This window comes from Saccopteryx leptura, chromosome 11 (genome assembly GCF_036850995.1).
Source record: "Saccopteryx leptura isolate mSacLep1 chromosome 11, mSacLep1_pri_phased_curated, whole genome shotgun sequence".
In the NCBI taxonomy this organism is placed as follows: domain Eukaryota; kingdom Metazoa; phylum Chordata; class Mammalia; order Chiroptera; family Emballonuridae; genus Saccopteryx; species Saccopteryx leptura.
In genome coordinates, this window is record NC_089513.1 from 9864755 (window position 1) to 9890296 (window position 25542).

General features: G+C 43.8%; 1 protein-coding gene across 3 annotated transcripts; it reads right to left on the bottom strand.

Annotated features, from left to right (window-relative positions):
- Nucleotides 1-4309: 4309 nt before the first annotated feature.
- SERPINB12 (serpin family B member 12) lies at nt 4310-25542 on the bottom strand. Of its 3 annotated transcripts, none has more exons than XM_066353258.1 (10): nt 25432-25542; nt 25215-25309; nt 20673-20728; nt 17282-17467; nt 15720-15854; nt 14878-15018; nt 13175-13292; nt 8695-8837; nt 7562-7729; nt 4310-6551 (listed from the first exon to the last, which is right to left on the bottom strand). In XM_066353258.1, the coding sequence occupies exons 4-10, from the start codon at nt 17447-17449 to the stop codon at nt 6147-6149; spliced, it is 1278 nt and encodes a 425-aa protein (XP_066209355.1). In that variant the 5' UTR covers nt 17450-17467; nt 20673-20728; nt 25215-25309; nt 25432-25542; the 3' UTR covers nt 4310-6146. The 3 variants fall into 3 exon arrangements, with proteins under 3 accessions (XP_066209355.1, XP_066209358.1, XP_066209357.1); XM_066353261.1 differs by having other exon boundaries at nt 20673-20819; XM_066353260.1 differs by lacking the exon at nt 20673-20728.

Sequence of the window (25542 nt, forward strand, 5' to 3'; positions counted from 1 at the left end):
TTTTCATCTTTTTTAGCTGGGGGGGGCACCACAGCTACACATATTCCACATTTCCTTCTCCGATTCATCTTTTAAACCCTCTACAGTGGAACTTCTGGGCATCCTCTCAGGTCAAAATGTGCAGTAGTGCACTTAGCATCCTGGCTCCAACGTATTGCTGTCACACGAGTAATAATTTGTGTGGATACACTTTCCCGTTTCATCATTTTTTTCTCTCAGAACTTCAAACACTGCTTTGTGTCTTCTTGTAGGATCAAGGAGATGCTTAAACAAGATCTGGTTCTCATTCCATTCCATGAAATCTATTTCTTTTCATCCCAAAGCTTTTAGAACACTTCCTTTTTCCCTTGATCTTTTCTCATTTTGCCACAGTGTGGAAGCATAGGTTCTTTAATGGGCTCTTTCAATCTGCATGACTTTTTTTTTTTTTCAATTCTGTGGGAGGTTTTTTCATATATCTGTGGGTACTTCCTTCCCACCTCCCAGAACTCTCTTCCTGAAATTTTCCTTGATAAGTGCTGGATCTTCTTAAACTACCTAAGTATCTTATCTCTTTCCTTCCGTGCCTTGTAGAATTGCACAGTTCACACTTTGAACTGACTTTTCACCCCTTCTGCTACTCGGTCAAATAACAAACCTTTTAGGAATAACTAAGTTTATTTACAAGAACTCTAAGTAAATATATAAAAATTTCCTGTCCTTAGTGTATTTTTAACGTCTTGTTTGACCTGTTAACGCCGTTGAGGTTGATTTCCTCTGCCAAGGGTTGTTTCCTTCAGACATTTGGTAATCTAGTTGTACGCTTATCTCTGTATATGAGAGTCCTCATTAGAATGTCTATGAATGGTGTTCTGCGGTTACCACAGCCTGGCTTGGCAGTTTAGTAGTGGGAGGGGCTGCAGTGCTTCCAGGCAAGGGGACAGTAACCTACAACCATTAAGTGGAAACTCTCCCTTCTCTTTGATAATGGCGGTTACTTGGGGCACTGCTATACTTCTGTGACTCAAGCAGACACACCTGCTTCTCCAGCCTGGGGGCAAAGACCTCTGTGGCTCACCACCTGGCATAAGGAAGAAAGAAGACACACACCTGCCTGGCTGCGTCTACTGAAGTGCCACTCGCACCTGTCCCCACGGTTGTTGCCTGCCTCGTAATTCCTCCTGCTTCCTGAATTTTCTACCTCCAAACAAGGAACACCAGTATTTTCAACTCTATTGGCCACCTAAAATTTATCTTGAGTAACCCTTGACCCTCAAAGTTCACATAGACAAAATAAAGAAATGGATACAAATGACCACTTGTATTTCTTTATTTCTGCTTGGAAGATAAATAGAGCTGTGGTTAGAAATCCACTACACAACACCCAGCCGGTCAGCCTGGTTCAAATCCTTGTTCAACCATTTGTTACCTGAGTGACCTCACACAAATGACCTCACCTCTCTGTGCCTTAGATCTGTCATCTGTTAAACGTGGCTAATAATAACCTGCCTCTCAGGAAGACTGCGAGGATCCAATGGGTTGACATATATCAAGGTCTTTTATCAATACCAGTTCACAATAAATGTTCAATAAATGTTAGGTATTATTATTGTTCCAATTCAGAGATCGCAAGGCTGCAATCTTATTCCGGATATCGACATTCACTCCATACTTGGCCCCAATGTAAAAGAAAAAAAAATCAGTACTAAAGAGAAGAGTCACAGCTGCCAACAATTTTGAAACATCATTAGAGTTTAAAAATAAGGATTCCTCTCCTGCCTTTGATTATCAATTGAAATCGTATTTTCACTGAAGGGATTTCTTTACTAACACTTTGGAATATTTGACTACGTTGGAGTCTGATCAAAGCAACAAGAATTAATTTCAGTTTCAGTTTCTATGATGTTTACAACAACATACTGGGGATTAAACAGATTACACTCATGTGTGGAAAAATATCTTGGAAGAGTATTTTCTGTTGTGTTTACAACTTGACACGCTATTTTCTTCAGAAATTTAACACAAATGTCTGGAGCCAGTCTGAGAGTTTACCCTTTATAAGTAAATTTTCTTTTTTTCCCAAATGCTAATAGAATGATTTTCTCAACCTTTTATGTTTAAATAGTTTTAGGGCGTCTGTTTTTCCTTATTCTTCTTGGAAATCAGTATTGTCAGGAGGCTATCCAAGTTAAGAAAGTCTTGAAAATTATATCTTTAATTATTGATTTCATACCAATTGATCTGCTTCCTTTCTCAGAAACACCATAATTCTTGGGTTTTACTTTCTGTTCCCTCTGTATCTATCCATTTCTCTCCTAGTAATCCCTATACATTCAAGGAGAGACACTCAAAGACACCTTGTTCATCACTAACTAAATTTCCCAGTGCCTCAGTTTTGCTTCTTTGCTGCCTCTAAAATCTATTTAAAGTCTGCTGTTGTATTTTTAGTTCCTAGCTGTCTTCTATTTCATTCCATTCTCTCACATTTTATCATAGTTTATCTTCCTGATTTCCCTTCCAATCCCATAGATTTCCTGCCCTCTTTTTTTCCTTTTCAGATACTACTGATTTTCTAATTCGTGCCATAAATCTTTTTCTGGTCTCATTTTTTAATCTAGGTCATGTGTATCCCCTGCTTATTTGACACTAATTTCTTTCATAACCCTATAGTTTGTACCCATTTATTTAATCTTGGATATAGGTTAATGTACTCAGAACCCATGTGTGTCAACAGAGGGTATGCGATTTCTACCAGCCCCACCATTGTGCATTTATTCTATTGCATCTTAAATCCTTCTCAACCATCTATAGCTAAAGCATTGTTTGATACATGTTATAGAGAACATTATTTAGAAGAGAAATGGCATATTAAGATACAAGCATATTTAAATATTCAGCACAGAGAATACATTGTTGAAAGGCGTGCATATATGGGCTGAGTGCTGTGATATTTGTACTGAGTAAAAGAGAAGAGGAGACAGTGGGTTGGGGAAAACAAGAATACAACATGAGTAACGTGGATGGAGAACATGACCGAGGTTGGCATTCAACAGTGGAACAAAGGAATCTACTGATACAACTGCACATCTTCCTCATCCTGTCTTCCCAGTTACAGGGCAATGACATTGTAATAAAAATAAAATACTACACATGCAAAAGAAGTAAACAGCATCGGAATGTGGCAGCATGTGTTGTGGCCTGTCCCACCTCCAGGAGAAATTGAGGAGGACTTTGAAGGGGAGATGTTCATTAGATAAGGTATGAAATCATAAGGAAGACTTGGGTTGAAATAAAACATAATCCCCAGAGCCTGTGAATTACAGAGTGCCAGAGAACCTGTCGGCACAAGAGAATCGATGGTTTTGAAATCCACGTTGCCTCGCTTGCCCTGCAGCATTGCTCGATGCAGAGAACTTTGAACTGAACATGCAGGAGTTTCCTCTCCAGAGTTTCATGCCTCTCTAACAAATATGGCAGCTTACTCATGTATACGCTCTCCTACCTCTCTGCCTGCCTGACGGAGGGTCAGTTCTCGCTGGTGTGAAAAGATTGAAGAGTCAAGAGCCCCTACTTCTGAGCATAATTCCCATAGTCCCATCGGCTTCCATCTACTGTAGCTCCACGAGACTGCTAGAATGCCTTTCTCTGCGTATGGACCAACTGGCACTCCAAACAAAGACACAGTGGATAAAATACACAAACCTACATGTTGCCACCAGCATTCTCTCTGTCCTCCCACAAAAAAACACTTGACTTGTGATGACTAACCTCCGTAGGGTGGAAACTACCGATACTTGTCCTCACCTTCCTCTGAGTCACACTGTGGGGAGTTTCCTCCAGTCTTCACATGGCCACAGAAAGAAAACAAGCTGGTAAGAAGGACACAGCAGAGAGATGATGTCCATTGTGTAGCCTGGCAGAGATCTCGTGTTTCTGAACTCGGGGGAAACAAGGCAGATTGCCCCACTGGAGACACGACACAGCTGCCCTCCCGACAGCCACCCCCTCAACTAGACTTTTCCATCAGCCCCATTAACTTGTCTTCAGCAGCAGTTTCTTCCACATTTTAATAATTCGTTGGCTATCTTGTACGTGTTAGAAGTGTTGTAAATTTTAAGCTTCTTTTTATGCCTCTGTGAAAATTATGGTGTAAAGTAGGGAGAACTTCTGCGGTGAAGATATATCTTTCCTACATAACTGAGATGAATTGTTAGTTTTACCGACTATGTATTTTGATATTTTTGTATACAAATATTTTAAGTAAAATTGCTATCGCTAAAAAGTTGGTTGGCAACAACACATCGTACGTATTTTAATGACAAAAGTGCTTTATTCATTAAGAAGAAATATTTTAATCAATCAAAGATTAGTAAAGCATATGTTCACAGATTTACAGGAAGATTTAAGAATCTCACTCTTTCTCATTTTCTGTAAATAGAGGCATTCTGCACCACCCCCGCCCCCATGATTAAAGTTTTAGAAATCCCAGTACAAATCAGGAGATTTATTCAGCAAGGAAAATAACAGAGACATAAGCAACGCCAGGCAATGCCACGCCTGGGCACAGGTCATGATTATCCGGCTGGGTGGCCGGTGGCCATGCAGGCCAGTGTGTAATCAGTCCTCAAAATCATCAGCCCCAAAGGAAACATAGAAGACACTAACCACTCGATTATCTGAGATAAATTCGGCCCGGGGGATGTGCAAAAAACTTGTAAGAGCTTTCCCAAACTGCATCACATTACCCATGCGAAATTTCTCAGCACCATAAACAAGCTTCGCTGACCTGCAGCCTGTGCGAAGAGCACGGAACTTGTCCCTCACCACACACAGAACTCTCCAGTGTGGAAGAAAATGGGGGCGGGGTGGGGGGGCAGCATGAGAGAGGTGACCTAACCTATCTTCACCTGCAGAAACTGCTAACAACCACACCGAACAGCACTGGGAGGAAGAGGGACTTAAGGCAGGGCAAGCAGGGGTCGTCAAACTTTTTATAAAAACCGCCCACTTTTGCAGTGCTGGTAGACCTGGTCCCTACCGTGCAACCAAACAAGGCCGCGATTGGCCCATCATGAAAGCTGGAACGCCCACTAGTGGGCGGTAGGGACCAGGTCTGGGCGCCTGGGGCGTATCAGAGAACAAGGGCCCGGGTTCTGGGGTCCTGAGCACACAGGCCTCGGGTTTGGGGCAGATTGGGGACGGATGTGAAGCCAGTGGCCTTCCTGATGAGGGTTTCCACACACACCATGCCCAGGCCCAGGCTGGGGGCCACTGTGGGGACAGATAGGCTTGCATGAGCAGGTACAGAGAGGGAGTGGGAGCCCAGCTTTCCACAGGGAGGGCAGGGCCGCCCTCGCGGGCCTCGCCATGCTGGGTGCTGAGATGGAAGTTCTCTGAGTAAGGGACAGGCAGGGGTGCAGGAGAGACAGCAAGAAGGGCTTCATGACGATGGCCTAGGAGGCTCAATGAGGAAAACTGAGACTAATCTCTCTTAAATTCACTCGTCACTCTCCTGGGTCGTTGCAAATTCATAAGATCAGTTCTTTGTGCAAAATGACTGCTGGGTGGTGTGGTTTTACATCTCTGAGCTCTCGCTGAAGTCCACCCCCACCCCACCCCCGAGCCTCGCTTCCTCCCGAGTGGGAAGCCTCACACGGGACAGGACGGCACCGGGCAACAGAGGATGGTGGGGCCGCCCAGTGACGTCGTAGGAACAGCCGAGTTTCCAAAACACATTCCATTTCAACATTTGCCCTCGTCACCCCTGTTAAAGTCGTTTCTCAACTCACCATCTCCTAGAAGGGGTCTAGTGACTTGAACTTTCAGGGTTCCCTCATAGGGAGGTAGGTGCCTTACAATCAGTGTCATTCTCAATGATGTCGACCTTCGGGTCACAGAGGGCAGATTTCTTTTACAGGCTTGAAAGCTCAGGGTGGACAGGTGATGGGGGGAAGCAGGGGCCCTTAGGTACTAACGGACTTAGACGAAAATCAGCTACAGGGGGAGAAAAAGAGCAGGGCAAGCCCAGGCCAATGGCCGGAGGGAGGGGCGTGGCTCTGGGTGGACTCTCTTGGGTTAGACATTAGACACAGACGCCCATGTCCTGCAGGGGGTTGATGGCACTGCCGTTTCCTCCCAGCTCCCGGGCACAAGACGGCGTTCCTCTTTCAAGGAGCGCAGACCCTGCCATAGAAGAGGATAGTCTGGGTCTTGTTGTGTCTGATGAAAAAGAGAAAAGGGCGGTTGGCGTTGAAGGTCTCCCAGGATGGTGCAGACATGACACCGGCGGAGGCCCCAGTGGCCCCGACAGCCTGGGTACCGTTTTCATCCACCTCCACAAAGGTTTTGTGGACCACTTTGGACAGGTACAAACTAGGATTGGGAGAGATGCCGGTCAGATCAGCCTTCCTTTCATCGAAGACATCCGTGACGCCCATGTCCTGGAGGATAGTGTTGAGGTCGTAGCTGTCTTCCAGGGTGAACTGGGGGAAGGAGACGGCAACTTTCTGTTCTGACATATTTTCCAAACTGCTCCAGGCCACTATTTTTTCATAGGTGATGTGCCTTTCAAGCTGTAAGAGGAAGAAAATAACACTTAGGTTCAGATTATGAGCCCACAAAGGACAACCCAGGTCCTTCTCAGGGCCCGAGTCGACTTGCATAGCAGGTAGCAGTCCTCAACCTCCTTTCCTACACCTCGGAACACTCTGACTTCATCTAACACTCCTGCGAGCAGTTCTCTTTTCTCTTTAGAAGCTTCAGGACAGTTTGAGTTCCCGTGTTCTTTGAGGTCTGACAGATTTGTGTTCAAAGCCCAGCAGAATTCAGTAGATTAAGTTGGGTGAGCATGACCCAGCCTTGACATTGGAAATTCAATCTCTTCTATAAAAGAGAGATAATGCCATTAGGCTCTCCAAAGAGTAAACAAAATAATGTATTTAAATTGCTTAACACAGTGCAGGAACGTAATAAATTTTGAGTAACAGTTATCCTTGTGATTACCAGCCAGTGTTCCTCCCTACCTCCTTCCCTCCCTACCTCCCTCTCTCCTTCTCTCCCTCCCTCCCTCCTTCTATCTTCTTACCCCCCAGGACATGTGGCTGAGCTTCTCCAGCCTCTATTCCTGCAGCACAAGCAATCTATTCCATTATCTGCATCTCCACTGCTTTTGGGGGGCACAGGCACCCCAAAGCAGGACCCAGCTGAAGAGTCTTTATTTAACTGAGCGGTAGCAAAATAGTCCAGGAGGCCAACAGTCAGGATATGCAGGGAAAAGGAAATGCTGTTTTATTTGCAACCATTCTCAGTTACTCCCTGTCCAGATTCCGTGATCTGGAAGAATATGATTACAGAGAGCAATGAGATTAGAGAGGAAAGCCTTGGCCTGCATCTTCGCCATGTTGCTCGTTTCTAAATAAATGAGGAGTGAATAGCTCGACTGATTCAGACTCCTATATACTCTCTGCTGATCTCTGACAGCCTCGGGTACCACCCTGCCTTGGGAGGGTGGATGGTAGATGGGCTGCTCTCCCGAGATCTATCATGAAACATCGTCTGTAGAGACAGGAAAAGGAAGGCTGACCTCCTCCAGGCCCTTCCTGTTGTCTGCAGAGGGAGACGGCAGCAGGACAAACATGCTGAGCTTCCCCTTGGTGTACCGCATTTCAAGGATCTGAGCCTTCACCTCCTCTATGAAGCCCAACCTGAATACACCCTGTTGATTCATCATCTTCACAGTCTTCTTCTCGTTCTGTCATGAACAAGGGAGAAAGTCACAGGACTGCCAGGATGAGCTGAGTTGGGTCCCCAGCTGCCCAGAACATGAAGGGGTCCATGAAGATGAGCAGGGTCTCCACTCGTGGTTTTGAGCCACACCAGTGACCCAATCTAACAGACATCCTCCCACTCATCAATTAGCTGGCCCTTACTTTGCCCACACTTTCTCTTCCCGTGGTTTCAGTGGGTTCCTCAGCTCCGAAGACCATGTGTCGGTAGGTTGTAGATCCAGGCACCTGCCCACAGCCTCTCTGGCAGAAACAAGTCCTGCAACTCCCTCCATCTTTTACTCCTCAGGTGCCCCAGCCTGGTGAACTCACATGACCCCCCTCCCCACTGGACTGAATGACCCTGTGCAGTGCTAGTGGGAGCCTTGGTTAAATGATAATTACCTACTTAGTAAATAACAACGCCTGTTTCACAGATTTCCATCAAAGGGCAGGGTGTGGCCCCAGACACCTTAACCCTCATAATAACCTCACTGTATGTGGAGGGGCCATCAGTCTACAGATGAGGACATGCAGCCCTTGAGAGTGACATAGCCAACCAGTGCTGGGCTGGGTCTCACTCTTCCGTGTCCTCCTACTCTCTAGCCTAGCAGCTTAGAACACTAACGCGTGGTTTTGGCTACTCACTTAACCTTTGCATTCCCCACCCCCCACCCCACTTCCTAAGTGGGAATCATAATAACAACACCCCTTCTCATGACGTGATTTTAGGGAGCAAATGAAATAACAGTGGGAAATGCTCAGTGCAGTGCCTGGCACAGAGAATGCTCAGTCAGCTGCAGGTATTGATTTTAGTTAGGAGCAAAAGTGCTCTTGTTATAAACACAAGCTGTAACCCAGAGGTTTTAGGTTTGGGTACGCATTCTGCAAACCATCCTTGGTGGAGACTGGGAGTGGATGCCCTGGGAAGCCCTGTGCTCTGATCTAGTACCTCATTCAGAGAGAAAGGTGCATCGACCGTGCTTTCACATTCAAAGTATTTTTCCCACTTGGCCTTGAAGTAGACAGCGTTCACCAGCACCAACACGGTCGCATTGTTAATAGTGTCCTTGCTGAAGAGCTCTTTGATTTTACCTAAAAAAAAAAAAAGTTACAGAGAATGTCTTAAATGTGAATTGTATCAAATGTATTCATGTAGACAGATTTCTTTTTTTTTTTTTTTTTTCTGTATTTTTCTGAAGCTGGAAACGGGGATAGACAGTCAGACAGACTCCCGCATGCGCCCGACCGGGATCCACCGGCATGCCCACCAGGGGGCGACGCTCTGCCCACCAGGGGGTGATGCTCTGCCCCTCCGGGGCGTCGCTCTGTTGCGACCAGAGACACTCTAGCGCCTGGGGTAGAGGCCAAGGAGCCATCCTCAGCGCCCGGGCCATCTTTGCTCCAATGGAGCCTCGCTGCAGGAGGGGAAGAGAGAGACAGAGAGGAAGGAGAAGGGAGGGTGGAGAAGCAGATGGGCGCTTCTCCTGTGTGTCCTGGCCGGGAATTGAATCCGGGACCTCTGCACGCCAGGCCGATGCTCTACTACTGAGCCAACCAGCCAGGGCCGACAGATTTCTTTTTTAAATGCAGCTTAACATCCCCAGGGCTAGAGAGTGTCTTATTCAAGAACTAGCCAAGATCCCTGGTTGGATAGCTCAATGGGTTAGAGTATTGTCCTGATGCGCAGAGGTTGCTGGTTCAATCCCCAGTCAGGGCACCTACAGGAACAGATGGATGTTCCTGTCTCTTTCTAGCTTTCCTTTTCTCTCTCTCTAAAATCAATAAACAAATTTTTTATAAAAAGAACTACCCCAAGAAAATGAAACCACTCAGAGTCCTGGGTGAGATAGAAGTGGAGGTAAGGTTGGGGGCTTGGGGGGCGGGGGGGAAGAGCCCAGTTCAGAGCCTGTAACCAAGGGAATTTCCTTCGGTTCTCTACCTTCCTGTGCTTGGGACTTGGCATCAGGCATCTGATGCCCTGATTTACCCTTCAAAGTAGAGACCCCGCTGCCTGGTTATAGTATAACGTTCTTGAGAGAAAGGGCAATTGTGTCAACTCCATCTCAAGCACTCATCCCAGTGACATGCACACGCTTACATATAAACAAAAATGTGTATACATGGACGAGGCAATGATATAGGGACTTTCACATGCCCTTTCTCATCTCATCCTACCACAACCATGAAACGTAGATATTGTTATCTTTTCTCTAAAGGAGAATAAACTTCAGCCCATGAGAGGTGAGGCCACACGGCTGAAAGGCAGGGGAGCCGACAGAGATCAGTCCCAGGTCCTCCCTGCTGGTGGCTTGGGTCTGGGTTCCTTCCGCACCAGCACAGCCCCTGGGGGCCAGAGAAGTCGTGCCATCAGGCACCAGCCCCTTGCCAATACTCCTCCTTTTCTACCTCAAAATACCAAATCACCCTCAATCGAGTGCATGTCTAGGCCTGAAGACGAGAAGGCTCTTCCTCCTCAAGGGAATTTCCACTTAAATCTCATAATCATAGACTATGTTGTCATCATCTACACTTGCAATAATCTGGGAGAGTAAACTAAGGAAAAACTAGATTTTCATGCCTTTCTGTATAGATTTTAGTGAACCATTTTTGTCTTAGCAACTGAGTGGAACCCTGAAGGTCTGGACTAGAGGGTGGGGGTTGTGGAACATGGAAGAAGTGAGGAGAAATAATTTTGGAAGTTGGGTATTTCCCCCAAGGAAAAGCCAGGGGAAAATACCAATGTGACAGGAGACAGGGAGGGGAGAGGGCATATTCCCAAGCAGGAAAACCTTTGCTTGGAAAAGAAGTACTTCAGAATATTTGACATCTGTTACAGGAGACATAAATGGCATGACAGAAAGGTGATTTTTACTTGGGCTCATCAAATTGGCTTTTCATTTTGAAGAATTAAAGTTTCATGTTAAAGTGTTAGGGATCATTCCTGGTGACTCTCATTAAACAATCCATCATCTTTCCTAATATTTGGTAAAATTCTCCTGACCTACCTCTTAACACCTCTCAGATCCACCCCTCCTCACCATCTAAACAGTCCCCACTCGGTCCGAGCCGCCAGCCTGCCTCTCAGTTTCTCACATGGGCACTTACACGATCCACTCCTGTCCACTTCCAATCTGTCCCCAGTCTACAGTCAGAGACGTCGTTTTTGTTTGTTTGTTTGTTTGTTTGTCTTTTTCTGAAGTGAGAAGTAGGGAGACAGAGAGACAGACTCCCGAACTAGATCCACCCAGCATGCCCACTAGGGGGCGATGCTCAGCCCATATAGGGTGTTGCTCCATTGCAACCAGAGCCATTTTGGTGCCTGAGCCAGAGACCATGGAGCCATCCTCAGCACCTGGGCCAACTTTGCTCCAATGGATCCTCAACTGCAGGAGGGGAATAAAGAGATAGAAAGAAAGGAGAAGGGGAAGGGTGGAGAAGCAGATGGGCACTTCTCCTATGTGCCCTGGCCGGGAATCAAACGTGGGACTTCCACACACCAGGCCAATGCTCTACCACTGAGCCAACCGGCCAGGGCCAGAGACATCTTTTAAAGACTCACTCCCTGCCTAAATGTTCTCTAGCTTCCTTTTGTTCTTCATTCATCATGTAAATCATTTGAAAACTTTGTACTTGGGTGGGTTCTTATTAAGGCAATGTGACTACATATTAATTACAAGTAAATACAGGACACTAAAATAGCTACAGCTCAATTAAAGAATAGTTTTTAAATGTGCTAAATTATTTTTGTTGTCTAAGAAACGGGGCCCCTAATATTTTTAATATAACAAACTCCAATATCAGTGGATACTTTAGAGGGAAGATAAGTTTTGATTCTGTGGGCAGATGAACATTTAGTGCTGAAAACATGGGGGTAGTTTAAACAGTGAGAGTGATCGATACTATCAGAGGGAAACACTAAACTGCAATGAAAACATTCCCAGCATTAGAAACATAAAAACAAGAAACAGGACCGGTGAAACAAAACTATTCAGAACATGAAACTGTGAGATCTGTTTACTAAAGTGAATGCAAATTTTGGAATTTTATGGAAGTAAGACACCTGTTGCCACCTTCTCCATTATTTTACAGGTGTGCCTACTGAGAACCAGAAAAGTATTAACACCAAGATCATTCGACCAATTTAGCTGCAGTCAGCTCCAGTTTCGTGCATTTTCTGTTTTGTTTTCAATGCAAACATCACAGTGATGAAGAACCCCGTAGTCCACCAAGGTAAGCAGAGGGTCAAGAGATAGGCAGTACAAAGATTGACACTATTCCAAAGGAACTCAACTAATATGAAACAGCCACATAAGTGAGCTCTATTGAAGAAAACATTAGAAAGAAGGCAATAAGATCAGAGGGCAGGTGAAGATTAATGCTCAGAGGGGTCATGGTTGAGGCTCTGGTGGCCCAGCTAGTAGGTGTTTAATGAGCTGGGCTGCTGGCAAGCAAGGCAGGGAGGTCAATTCTATTACAGTGGGATGGGGAAGGGGGTAATTAGGGAGTTTCTTGTTCATACAGTCCATTTGGAGACTTCCATTTTGCTGGGAACTGGATGACGTTGGAAGGGGAATTTCATGTTTAAAAAAAATAATTCTGAGCCCTGGCCAGTTTGCTCAGTGGTAGAGCATCAGCCCGGTGTGTGGAAGTCCTGGGTTCGACTCCCGGCCAGGGCACACAGGAGAAGCTCCCATCTGCTTCTCCACCCTTCCCCCTCTTCTTCCTCTCTATCTCTCTCTTCCCCTCCCACAGCCATGGCTCCATTGGAGCAAAGTTGGTCCAGGCACTGAGATGGCTCCATGGCCTCCACCTCAGGCACTAGAAAGGCTCCAGTTGCAATGGAGCAATGCCCCAGATGGGCAGAGCATCGCCCCCTGGTGGGCATGCCGGGTGGATCCCAGTTGGGTGTATGTGGGAGTCTGTCTCTCTGCCTCCCTGCTTCTCACTTCAGAAAAATACAAAACAATAAATAAATAAATAATAAAAAATAATAATTCCATTGATGTTGAACACAAATTTCTTCCCCACTGATCACTATCCATATATCCTATTTTATCCAGAACACTGGAATTTCTAATGAAAAGACAAAAATAAGGAGTTTATTATTTCCATGTCCCTCTGACTAACTAGATTCCCTTCACAATCTTTTTTTTCTTCACCTTTTAAAAGAAATGGAAATAGTTAATGTCCTGCCGGCATTGTGCTTGACTGAAAGGCACGTCACCTTTGTGACAGAGCAGAGAGGCAACAGTAAGTGCCTGTCGTCCCTGAGACTGTAACTGACACGTGCAGAAGAAGCTGTGGACTCGGTCCGGTCCGTCCACACGTGTGAGCAGCTGGTCCCAGACAAGCATTCTGAAAAGCTGGGCTGACCTGTTTGCTTTTAAATGCGAAAGAATACCAGCTAAGGCATGTTTGGTCCTTCTTACCTTGGGATTGAGACTCAACCCAGAAGTTAATCTGCTGTCTGGACTCTTCAGTGTCTTTTCGGAAGTCAACGCTTTCAATCGTCGTGTGGTAAAACTGAATCACGCCATCTAAGTACTCCTGTTAAATGAGAACAAACGAAAGCAAAGGGACAAAATCCTATAATTACACTAACAGTTGGGAGTGAAGCAGTCATGTCATTCAAACTGGCTGCATGGCAGGCTCTATCTAGCCCCAGTCTTAATTGTCCATAGACATTTCAGCTGTTGTAGTGACGGTCTAGCATACAGGATGCTTATTTATGGATCAAGGTTCTCCTACCAGATACCCTTATATTAGGACATTCCATTTGTGGAGACATCACAAAATAAATATCAAGTAACTCAAGCAGCTTAGCTGTAAGTAAAATGCCTCTATTGTTAAAAATCAAAATTGCTTAATGGTTACAGAGTTTTTGTTTGAGGGATGAAAAGGTTTTAGAAATAGGGTGATGATGGTCTTGACCAGTTGGCTCAGTGATAGAGCATAGGCTCCGCATGTAGGAGTCCTGGGTTCAATTCCCAGTCAGGGCACACAGGAGAAGCAACCATCTGCTTCTCCACCCTTTCTTTCTTCTCTCTCTCTCTCTTTCTCTCTCTCTCTCTCCCCCTCCCACAGCCATGGCTCAAATGGTTCAAGCAAGTTGTCCCCAGGCACTGAGAATGGCTCCATGGCTTCACCTAAGGCACTGAAATAGCTCAGTTGCCAAGCAATGGAGCAGCAGCCCCAGATGGACAGAGCATCGCCCAGTAGGGGGCTTGCCGGGTGGATCCCGGTGGAGGCGCATGCAGGAGTCTGTCTCTCTGCTTCCCTGACTCCCTGCCTCTCACTTAATAAAAAAAAAAAAAAAGGAAGAAAAAAGAAATAGGGAGATGATTACATGGTGTAATTAATACCACTGAACTGTATATATTTTTTAAGTTATAGATATTGCACAATTTTTTTTCAAAACATGTACAAAACCATTCAAAACCATTAGTTTGTACATTTTTATTAGATGAATTTTAGGATATGAGAATTTATATCCTACTTTGGTCAAAGAAGGCTGCCTCTCCCTTACTAGGCCAGCCCTCACCAGCTGTATGACACTTTTGCCATTGGTCACACCCTGCTGTTTAGTACCAGGTATGTGGCTCCTTCTAGTGGTGACAGAGGGAACTGAAGCCCAACTTCAGATGAAGTTGGCTCTAGACTGCCTTTGGCTCCCAATTCAGTCTCCTGCTGCCACACTACTCCACTTATTAAGTGAGTGCAACTTCTCTGGGTGGGGGGCGAGGGTACCTAAGGGTGGCACCAAAGGGGAAGCACCTTGGAAGATGGGGATGAGGACGGGACAACAGGAAGGGGAGTGACCGAGGGCATGTACCTGGCATCTTGATTGGGAAAGAGATCCTAAGAGAGAACAGCGTTACCAAACCCACACCTGCTCTGTCACTATTAGTCACTGACCCTCTTCCCACTCTCTCTAGTCCACTCACAAGAAGCCTCATGCACTGCTCAAGTTGAAAACAGGGAGGAGGATCACAGAAGGTGTGGGAGAGGCGGGGAGTCCCAGACGTCCCACCAGCCCACAGCGCATGTCAAAGAGCTTGGTGTTCTAGATGGCAGGTGATCTTTAAACAGCATGCTCCATGACGGCTCTCAGCACCATGCTTGGCTAACTCACCGGACGGATTGGAAATTCCTGCTCTCCGTAAAGCCGGTTAGCAATACTCAGAGTGTAATCAGCTTTGATCCTATCTAATTTGGACAGAAGCTGCCCGAAGTAGCAACTAAGAAGTACATTCGCATCTTTGGAAGGCTCCGCCTAACAAAAGAAGAAACAAAGTGTGATCTTAATCAGTTAAAAGCAAGTTGTCATTTGGCTTTGTCACCAGGTGGGGATGCAAGATGAGACAGAGAGGATAGAAGAGAGCAGAGGGGTCCCAGTGGGAGACCACCCAGGAAAAAGACAGCAGGGGACTCTACACTGAGTCTGTTACTATGTTCCAGATCAGCATCCCTCGTTTTTCTCTGTATTCACAAGAGAGGAGGACGAGCCCATCTCTCCCCCTTCCCCTCACACTTTTGAAGGTGGAAGGACTTAGAACGTGGAGCAGTTGTGTGTCAGTCCAGATCCAAGCGGGAAGGAAAACAGGCAGGAGTGGAAGGAGCTGCGGACCCTCGCAGCTGTCCCCTTCCCTCACCGCCCTGCATCCTGCACCAGCTCTGCCCTGGTCCCCCGTGGCCTGCACAAGCCGCTGGGTGCGTAACGGGGCTTTGGGCTAAGTCTCTTAGAAACATGAAGAGAAGATACGAGATCAGACTCTTCAGGAAAGTAGCTTACAGCCCAGAATATGTAAGAGGTATACACCGAGAGGAATGGTGGGTCGCGTGGGGTTGTGGCTGTTGTTGGGCTGCAGATGACAGCAGGGACAGAATGTGCAGGGATCCGCAGCTGTCAGCACCGATGTGAAAGGCGGCACAAGCAGTGGGGGGGGGGGGGGGCAGGTGGTGGCAGCGGCTCACCTGCGGACTCAGAGGCTCCCCGGTTCCCTTCTGCCCTTCCAGAGAGCTCTCGGCCAGCACCGCCGGCTCCTTGTATCTCAGACAGGGGTCCGGAGCCTTGCTGTCCTTCTGGGAAAATTCGTTGAAGTGGAGCGCCTGCATGGGGGTGGTACAGGAGACGGGGGTCTTTCAGACAGTGTGAACACTACCATGTCTGGAGGGCTTCGGGGACATTTTTACAGCATGACAATGTCACAGTCACACAAAACAATCTGCCACAGTGTAAAGGAAAGTGGATATTCCTCTTGACCTGGGCTGTGAAGCAGAGTGGAGGGGAAGTCAACTGCATGCTACTCCACCCCGTTGGGACATGTCAGAGTGAATGGGACCAATTTCAAGGACTATCAGCCACCTGTGGCCACTGAGCCAGTCTGAATTAAGTTTGAAAATACACATTGGTTTTTGAAGACTTATTATTAAAAAAAAAAAAAAGAACATAAAATATCTCATTTAAATTTTTAATTGATTACATGTTGATATATCATATGTGGGATGTATTGAGTTAAATAAAATATATTATTAAAATTAGTCTCAAAAAATTAATTGAAATAGTCTCACATTTTTTTTTTTTTTTTACTTTCTTAGTATGGCTACTACAGACTTTTAAATTACATGTGTGGCTCAAATTCTGTATGTGTTAGAGTTAGACGGAGCTGATCTAGCGCCTCTAATCAATCAAGCGAGTGAGAACGGGGAAGACAAGCTTTCCAGAGCATCGCAGACAGGAAGGAAGCCAACCGAGCCCCCGGCACGCCTCGGGTAGGTCTGCCAGCAGGTGGCCCCATGTGCCTAGAGAAAAATTGTCTGAAACCTGACCTGCAGAACGCCAAGCATATGCTAAAGCTAAGTTTTGCTAAAGGAATAACATGCCAAATTAAAGTAAATGAATAAAGCAGAATGACCCTGAAGGCGCTCTGCCTTGATCCAGGAATTCACTCCTCCGTATTAGAGACAGCAGCCGTGTTCAAACATAACCCTTGCGTGGAGTGCCCGACCTAGGGAGGTCTAAGGCCAGCCTCAGGAGCCTGTGGCTTATCTGGGGAGTTGTCCTTGAGCTTTAATTCACTCAGTCTTCACGTTGGTGATGGGCGGCTGCTATAAATCAGGCACGGATCGAGGGCAGAGATTCCTGCCTCCTAGGAGATTCGAGTCCAGTGGGGAAGGCACACGGAAAGCAATACACACAGTAATCAGCTACTGTATGCAGCATGCTAGAAGACAGAAAATGTCACATGGCGGGAGCATGGCTAGGATAAGAGGGTGTCTTTAGGGATTGGGACCAGAATGCAGCATTAGGTTAAGAAGTCAAGGTAAGTGAATTCTGCTCAAAGTCCTGAAGGAGAAAGTAAGCTCTATAGAGATCAGTTATCCAGTAGAAGAGCCACCCGGCAAAGGAAATGCAGTGGACCCCATGGCAGCAGCGGGCGTGGTTTTCCCAAGGAAGCCCGGAGGCCTGCCAACTCGGGATCAGGGTCTGATTCCAGTCTGGCTGTGAGAGTGGACCCAGAGCCACTGCACCGCACCTGGTCGATCTGCCGGGCGCTGTCACTTCGGGCCCCCAGACGGACCATGCCGAGGGCAGCTGAGAGGCTCAGAGGACAGAAGAAGATGTTTTTAGCACCATTGCTTCTGCTAATCTCTTGAAAAAGATCGAAGCAAAATTTGGAGTTTGCTGCAATGAGAGAATCCATCGGGAAACTGATGACAATCTAAAACAAACAAAAACAAAAGAGAGAAAGAATAATGATCAGAGGGAAATAGGGAATTAGTTCTTGTTTTAAATACCCAAGATAGAATCATATGCAGTTATGTCATTAAAAACTGGAAAGTATGGTGAGTATTGTTACCATCATCCTGGAATATAGATAGATAGTGATGTCAATATTGATAATGTGACAGGTAGAGATCTGTTTTCATTCAGTGGTGTGAATTAATTTGCTAGGGCTGCCATAACATATTACCATGAAATTACCACCCACTTTGTGGTGGAACTTCCTTTATTCAAGTAAAATAAAGTCACAAGCCACCGTGTCCCCATAGTCAAGTTAGCAACCACGTCAATCCATCTCCTTTTGCTCCTGGTTGTACTTAAGAATTTGTCTGTACTCTTTCTGAACATTCTATGGCAGACTACATGCCCAGCAAATTGTCACGGGTCACGTCTTTTGTTAACGTTGTATCCTCTTTTGGATTTATCCCACATAAAACCTATAGAACTTGAGGCTCTTTAGTCAGTCCTTGATATTGTCCAAAAGTTAACAGATCTTGAAAGATGCTGGGGGTTTAGAAGTCATTAGTTCTAACACCGTCCCTTGACAATGTAGAACTACAGGTGCTATGAAACCAAAGTTAGCCCCCACCCCAATAATCTAGTCCAGAAGTATCACAACAATTTTATGTGGATCTCACTTTGGTCTTCTTTCTCTCAAATAAAATGTCTTTTGTCTTTTTTTTTTTTTTTTGCCTATGGATATTGTGTATTTTTAAGACAGAAATGTAAACATCCTCTGTGTTTTTATCATGAGACATATGACACATAGCAAGTGTTAAGAAATAGTTATTGCTTTGAATTGAATGGTGTGCATTGGCTTCAACATTTTCCCACTTTAATAGGTTGTGTTCTTTTTAGTCTATCCAACCTAATTCAAAACGATAATATTAGGTAAGAAGTCAGTGTTTGACTGAGTTAAAGCAGGGGTCAGGAACCTTTTTTGGCTGAGAGAGCCATGAACACCACATATTTTAAAATATAATTCCATGAGAGCCATACAATGACCCATGTATGTTACGCATTATCCAATAAAAATTTGGTGTTATCCGGGAGGACAGCTGTGATTGGCTCCAGCCACCCGCAACCATGAAAATGAGCAGTAGGAAATGAATGGATTGTAATACATGAGAATGTTTTATATTTTTAATGTTATTATTTTTTTTATTAAAGATTTGTCTCCGAGCCAGATGCAGCCATCAAAAGAGCCACATCTGGCTTGCGAGCCATAGGTTCCCAAACCCTGATCTAAAGTCTGATTGCTGATGTAGGCTGTCTCTCAATGAGCTACAACTTGGAAAACTTGTACACAATGGGCTTTCAGTCACCATTCTTTTCAAATAAACTTGAAATAACCTTTTAAAATAGTAAGGTTCTTCAGAAATCTGTTCGGCTCAAGGGTTCAACAAACCTAATTAAATGACTTTTTAATAACAGTTGCCATTTAATTTGAGCCTACACTGTACCTGGCATTTCACAAATGCCATCTTAATCCTCGAACAATCCTATACTAAGTCAGAAAGTATCTTCATTTTACATCCAACCATGAAGTGACACAGCTGGTGTGCAAATCAGTCAACTCAGTCTGATTTCGAATTCCCCCGTCTCTCCCTTCAGCACACTGCCATCTGGGGCAGATGACACTTGTGCCTTAAGACGCCATGCCCCTGCATAATTTCACATCCACAGTCCCCAGGACCAGCCCCTACCAACTGCAGCTCTATAGGGGGATGCTAAGGAACAATTTTAATTCAGAAAAAAGAAGAAACTGAATTTGATATCAATATAAATGTTACATTTTTGCCTGTAATACTTCTCAAGGGATTCATTAGTTGACCTGTCATAAAGTAAAAGAAGAGTTTCGAATCTCAAAGTTGGTGGTACAGACGGCAGAATATCAGTAATGAGGTCTGCTGCCTGTATAAGTGAATTTAAATTTTGCTCTCACAAGTCAGTCACCTGTATTTGCCATGTGTTTTCTCATGTTGCCATCATAGCATATATATTCATACACATGTTCATTCATCTACACATGAAAGACAGATGTTCCTATTTCTATTTCCCTTATCACTCTATCTATAATGTGATTGTTTTTTATATTTCTATCTTTCCTTCCAAAACATAATTCTTTTGATAGTAGGTTCCATGTTTTTATTCATCTCTGTATCCCATTAGTAAAGAATATAAACAATGGTGCATAAGAGCATTTAAATATTTATGGGTTTATTTACTATTACCTACCCCCTTCTTTTCATTGTGAATAATTCTAATATTTGAAACAGTAGATGAAATTGATTTTTTGTATTAACCTTATAAATTCTGCAGGCAGCCATAGTCAATAGAGAAGTTACACAGTAGAATCAACTTTGGATTAATTTTCTACTCTCTTAGAAATAGTTTAGTTACTAAAATATTATTTCCTTTTATTTTCTTTATAATGGCAATGTAAAAGTTTAGGCTAGATTTTCTAGCAACTCAAACTATTCTAAGTGTAATTTTTTCTTTTCTGTATACCAGGGGAAATTTTATACCCCCCAAATATTTTGTGTCTTCTAATCTCCATAATTTTTACAAAGCTTTTAACGAGCTACAAATAAATTTCAACATCACACAGGTAGATGCTACCCGGATGGAGTCAATTTTCACACCTGGTTATAACACTAACTGATAAGCAATATCTAAAAACAAAGAAATACTTGTGAAAGATGCAACCAAAGCATTCCCATCTTACATTGCCAAAGAGAAATGAAAACACATATTGTCTAAAATATCCTAAATATTATGCCATTTTCTATTTCAGAAGTTAGTAAAACATAATATACAATCAAGTATGTAAAGATTTTTAAAAACTATTCAAACATCCACAATTTTAAGAAATCAATCCGATACATCCACCATCTGACCGGGTGCTGAGGGACGGAGGGAGGTAACAGATACTGCTAACATTTCTTAACAGGTATGACCACGTTTACAAAAAATTCAAAACATCATAAAACAAATTACTCATTTTCAAAAGACATTCAATTAAATAAAAACAGCATACCTTTTGGTTTCAACAGAATCTACTTTGGGTTTCTATTATTTAAAATAAGTTTCCAGTGCAGTGTTTGTTGTTAAAAATGACATTAGGCAGTGCTCGCATTTACCTTCTTGCCTTCAGAGCTGCAGCTAACAGCTGGCCGGGTAAGTTTCAGTCCACACCCTGTCAGGAATGGAAATGTATGAGCTCTGCCCCTCCCACAACGGCACTTCTCCAACTGCCATTTTGGAAGCCAGGGTCAAATTATTATTGACTGATGAAAGGGAAAAAAGGAAAAAAGAAAAGGAATGGGTAAATATTTTTAAACAAATATTCATGCTCTATGCTTTCAACTAAATTAAATATTTAACTTACTATATTTATATTTTCTTTCCTCTTTCTAATTGGACCTTTTTACGGAGCATCATACTAATATTGAGCCATAACTTTCAACCCAAATCCCCACACTAAATAAAGAGGGAAGCAGAGAATTGATTTACTTCATATGCCCATTATTCTCTTATACTTGAGTTTCTATTTTATTCTGAATTTGTTTTGACTTACTGCATAGAACTTATAAAATGAGCTCTAAGGCTATTTGAAGTAGTAAGGTTTTTTCTGCAGCAGACTTGGGGTGTGGGTAAGGATTACTATTTAATTTATTGACTAAAATAGTCACATATAGTCCATTTTATGGACATGTGTAGTCATAGAATAGAATATCAATCAGAAGATAGAAATTATCAGGAGAGACAGAGAGAGGGAGGGAGGGAATTTCTAGAAGAGAGAACTAATTTGCTAGGAACTAGAAAACTAATCATCTCCGCACCAATACCTCTGGAAATTCTGTCCAGTTTAGCTCTCGGCACTGTGACCTGCTCCCCAAAGGAGTTCTTGAGCCCCAAACACCCCCTCACTTCCTTTTTTGTTCATCCTTCTTTACTCCCTTTCTTCCTTCTTCCCTCTTTCCTATCTCTCTCTCTCTCTCTTTCTTATAAAGTTTCTAATAAAGATTTCATGAGACCAATATATTTGACAACTGAAAAAAAAATAAGTTTAAAACTGAGTCAAATAACTTCTGCTGTTCCTTTTAGTTCTAACATTCTTTGACCCGAATTTGTTTATGACCGTGACCATGGGGCTGAGTGAACGAGGCACAGGGGTGGTAACCGGAAAAGCGTTAGAAACAGTGAAAACATCGGCAAACGATATATAACTTAGGGACAAAAATGAGGATTCCTCTTTGGCCGGGTTCCTTTTTGACCCTTTCATCTCCTTTTCTAACTTGTCAAAATTATCTCAGCTCCAACCCCACAAGTCTGACTACATTAGACATAGGGAAATTCAAAAGACAACTTTATAAAGTGGGGATGTTAGCTTTATGGAGAATAGAAGCTGCTTACAGTCTACTATATGATTATGTATATAGAAGAACATAAGCTATTTAGGCAGCTAGTGTAGAAATAAGTAGAAACCAGTTTTATAAGGTAGGCATCGACCAGTGGAAATTAGTAACCGGGCATCCACAGGGTCTTCCAGTTCTCAGTGGTAAACATAGAAGACAAATGTGTTATGAATTTTCTTCACTTCACTTTTTCATTTGAAGAATGCTTGTTTTTTGCGTGTGTTTTGTTTTATTTTTTGTTTAAATACCTCCATGAAATTCTAAAAACCAGCATTTTCCAGTTGGGTCTGGTCATTGCTTATGAATTATAAGAGCTTAAAATATTTTTAACATGTGACTCAATTAATACTTTATGTCACTCGATCAATAACCACTTCGTGTGGTCGCCGTCCCACAGCACCTTTCAGAAAAGCATGCTACGTGCACTTAGCACAGGATGAATGTCTTCCTGGCTCCCTGGGTTTCTGGCTGCCACATCTGCTCACTGCTGGCTGGTGATAGTCACACTGCCTTGGGCTTCTGGGTGCCTGCGCAGATCCAGAGCTGGTTCAGATATCTCTCATCTAGGAGTGCATCTGTTCAGCCTTTCAAATAAGTCAGCAAAGCTATGACAACACCTGGCTGTGCCCCACAAGCCTACCACTCTGGTGTGGCACGGTTGTTCAATCAGTCATGACGAAATCCACCACTACACCTAGCTAAACATTCAAGTCAGTTGATAAATCAGTAAAGAGGTTTTGAGTATTCAGGGAGCACTACCTGCGTGCCAAGGACCACCAGGGACTTGGCATACGTAACCTGACAACCTCCTCTGAGTGACTAAAGAAAGTCAGTCTCTCTGAGACGGGGACTGAGAGCATCGGAGAACTCCATGAGCGATGGAAGATGCTCAGGAGGGCACTAACCTGACAGCTCAGCTTTCTTCAAGGCACGCTACAAAGTCTTTCTGTGTCAACAAGGCTGTAAACGGAGGGATCCATCAAGAGCAGACAGATGACTCCACCTAGGAATGTCACCACTTATCACGAGTTACGAGCCGATCACTTAACCCGTTAGTAACTAGTCTTTTCCTGACCGGAATGAAAAATTTCAAGGCTGCAAAATGATATGGTTACAGTTCCCCTGTGTGGTCAAGGCAGTGTTTCTGAGATATTGTAGAGGCTCTGTTTCATCTCATTTTACACCACCGTGCTAAGGAACCAAAACGTGTTTACGGGGAAAATATCAGCAGGGAGACTGCTGATCCTATGACAAATGTACCTTTCATCTAAAGTAGACAGCTGAGCTGACAGACATGATTTTATCCTCCACACTGACAAGCCTTGGTTACAATGTATAAAATCCAGAAAAAGAAAAAAACTCCATTAAATTGACTGACAAAAAGGGAAAATAACAAAGACTAAACCACAATAAACTTGTTTGAAAACTTACGCTCACCCTTAAGATAGCAATTACCCTTTCCATAAAAAACCTTCAGTTCTAGCCTGACCTGTGGTGGCGCAGTGGATAAAGCATCAACCTGGAAATACTGAGGTTGCCGGTTTGAAACCCTGGGATTGCCTGTTCAAGGCACATGTGGGAATTGATGCTTCCTGCTCCTCCCCCCTTTTTTCTCTCTCTCTCTCTCCCTCTCTCTCCTCTCTATAATGAATAAATAAAATCTTTAAAAAAAACAAAAACCTTCAGTTCTCTCAGATCCAAAACAGAAGCCTCCGGAACCAGAAATGATGCCAACTGCCTTACCCTGTGTGACCGAGACAGAGGGACCAAAGAGAGGTGTAGCTTTGAGGAGGCAGAGAGGACATGGCAGGGACAGCAGTGCGTTTGCAGTCAGAGGACCCAGATCCCAGAGTGACTCTTACTAGTCTGTGACCTGGAGCAGATTCCTCTTGAACTTCAATTTTCTCACTTATAAAACAATAGGAATAATAACTATGGCTTTGCACGCTCTAATGTGTTATACAAATGTTAGTATTATTATTATAATTACATAGAATTAGTACTGCATAAACTCATTTTCATTTCTCAGACAAATCTGTAGACACATGTCTCTTTCTTCTGTAATTGTACTGAGGGCTTCATCCTTCAAATCAGGGTTCGCAAACTGTAGCCTGCAGGCCACACCTAGACCAATGCCTGCTTTTCAAAATTTTACTGATACCCAGTCATTTACCAGGACCCCAGGCCGCACTTACTTGACAACAGCAGAGGTGAGTCGTTGTGAAGAGACCATATGGCTTGTGAAGCCAAAAATATTTACCGTCTGGTTCTTTTCCTTTATTGAAAAGTTTTCTGACCCTTGTTTTAAATAATAAAACATAATAATTTTTAATTTTTTAAATTTATTTTTTATTAAAGTTGACATATTATATTAGTTTCATGTATACAACACAATGATTAGACATTTATTTAACTTACAAAGCAGTCACCCCATAAGTCTAGTGCCCACCTAAGACCAGACATAGTTGTCACAATGTTATTGACGATATTCCCCGTGCTGTATTTCATCCCACACTGTTTCTATAACTGGCAGTGTACACTTCTTCATTCCTTTCACCTGTCCTGAAAAGTGTGCTTACCCTTGCTTTAAAGGATGAAACAATAATACTTAGAGCCTATGAAGTTTTTACATCCTTAGACATATAACTTCTCCTTTTGTAAAACTAATGTTAAAATACACTTATAAGAAATAGTTTCTTAAATTAAAAATATGCATTTTGGTTTGGTCTTAACCCCAGACAAAACTTTAAGCCCCTTGAGTATGCCAGTAAAATAATAGCCCAGATGTTCATTTTGTGGGTACTGAGTGTCTACCATGTGCCAGGCATTGGGTAAGTACGGAATTGTCCCTACATTCATGACACCTGGCACAGTAAGAGCCCACAACCCAGCATCCAGATATAATAAACATTTAGGGTGGCCCTAACATAAACTGCTCACAAACATTAGGGGATATTTTATCGCTTTATATTCATCTTTTAAATATCCCTTAATGTTTGTGAGCAGTATAAAACAGACCCTTCCACAGCCATTATCTCCTTCCGTCCTTCCAATGAGTCAGAGAGAGACACATTATTATCCCGCAGGAGAAAACAGGGACTCAGACAGTCCAGTTGCTCAGACCCACAATGTTAAACAACAGCAGGAAGATAACCTCACAGCTCCCAAGAATAAAGACCTGACACACAGCTTGCTTCATACCAGGACAACTGGTCCCCAAAAGCACCCAAACCAACAACAGCCTGCCCACCTTCCAGCACATACCTGGAAATCAATGCAGACTGTCCCCAGCTAAGGTCTGTGCTCTGATGGAGACAACCCAATGTCACGCAGAGGAGGGAGCAGCCGGGTCTTACAACCTGTAGAAACCAGAAAGGAGATGTAGGTGCTGAGCAAGAAATTCTGTGACTTTTCAATAATGGTCATGAATCAGAAAATGAACTATAAGATGGGAGGGGGGTATATATTTATGGTCACTGACTCAGTGCCTTTTAAATTAGTTATCTCTGAGTCTGTGGAATCTCTCTTAGACTGCAGCATCCGAGCACAGCCTTCTGTCACAAGCCGTCCTCAGCCTGCTGCTGGAGCCGGC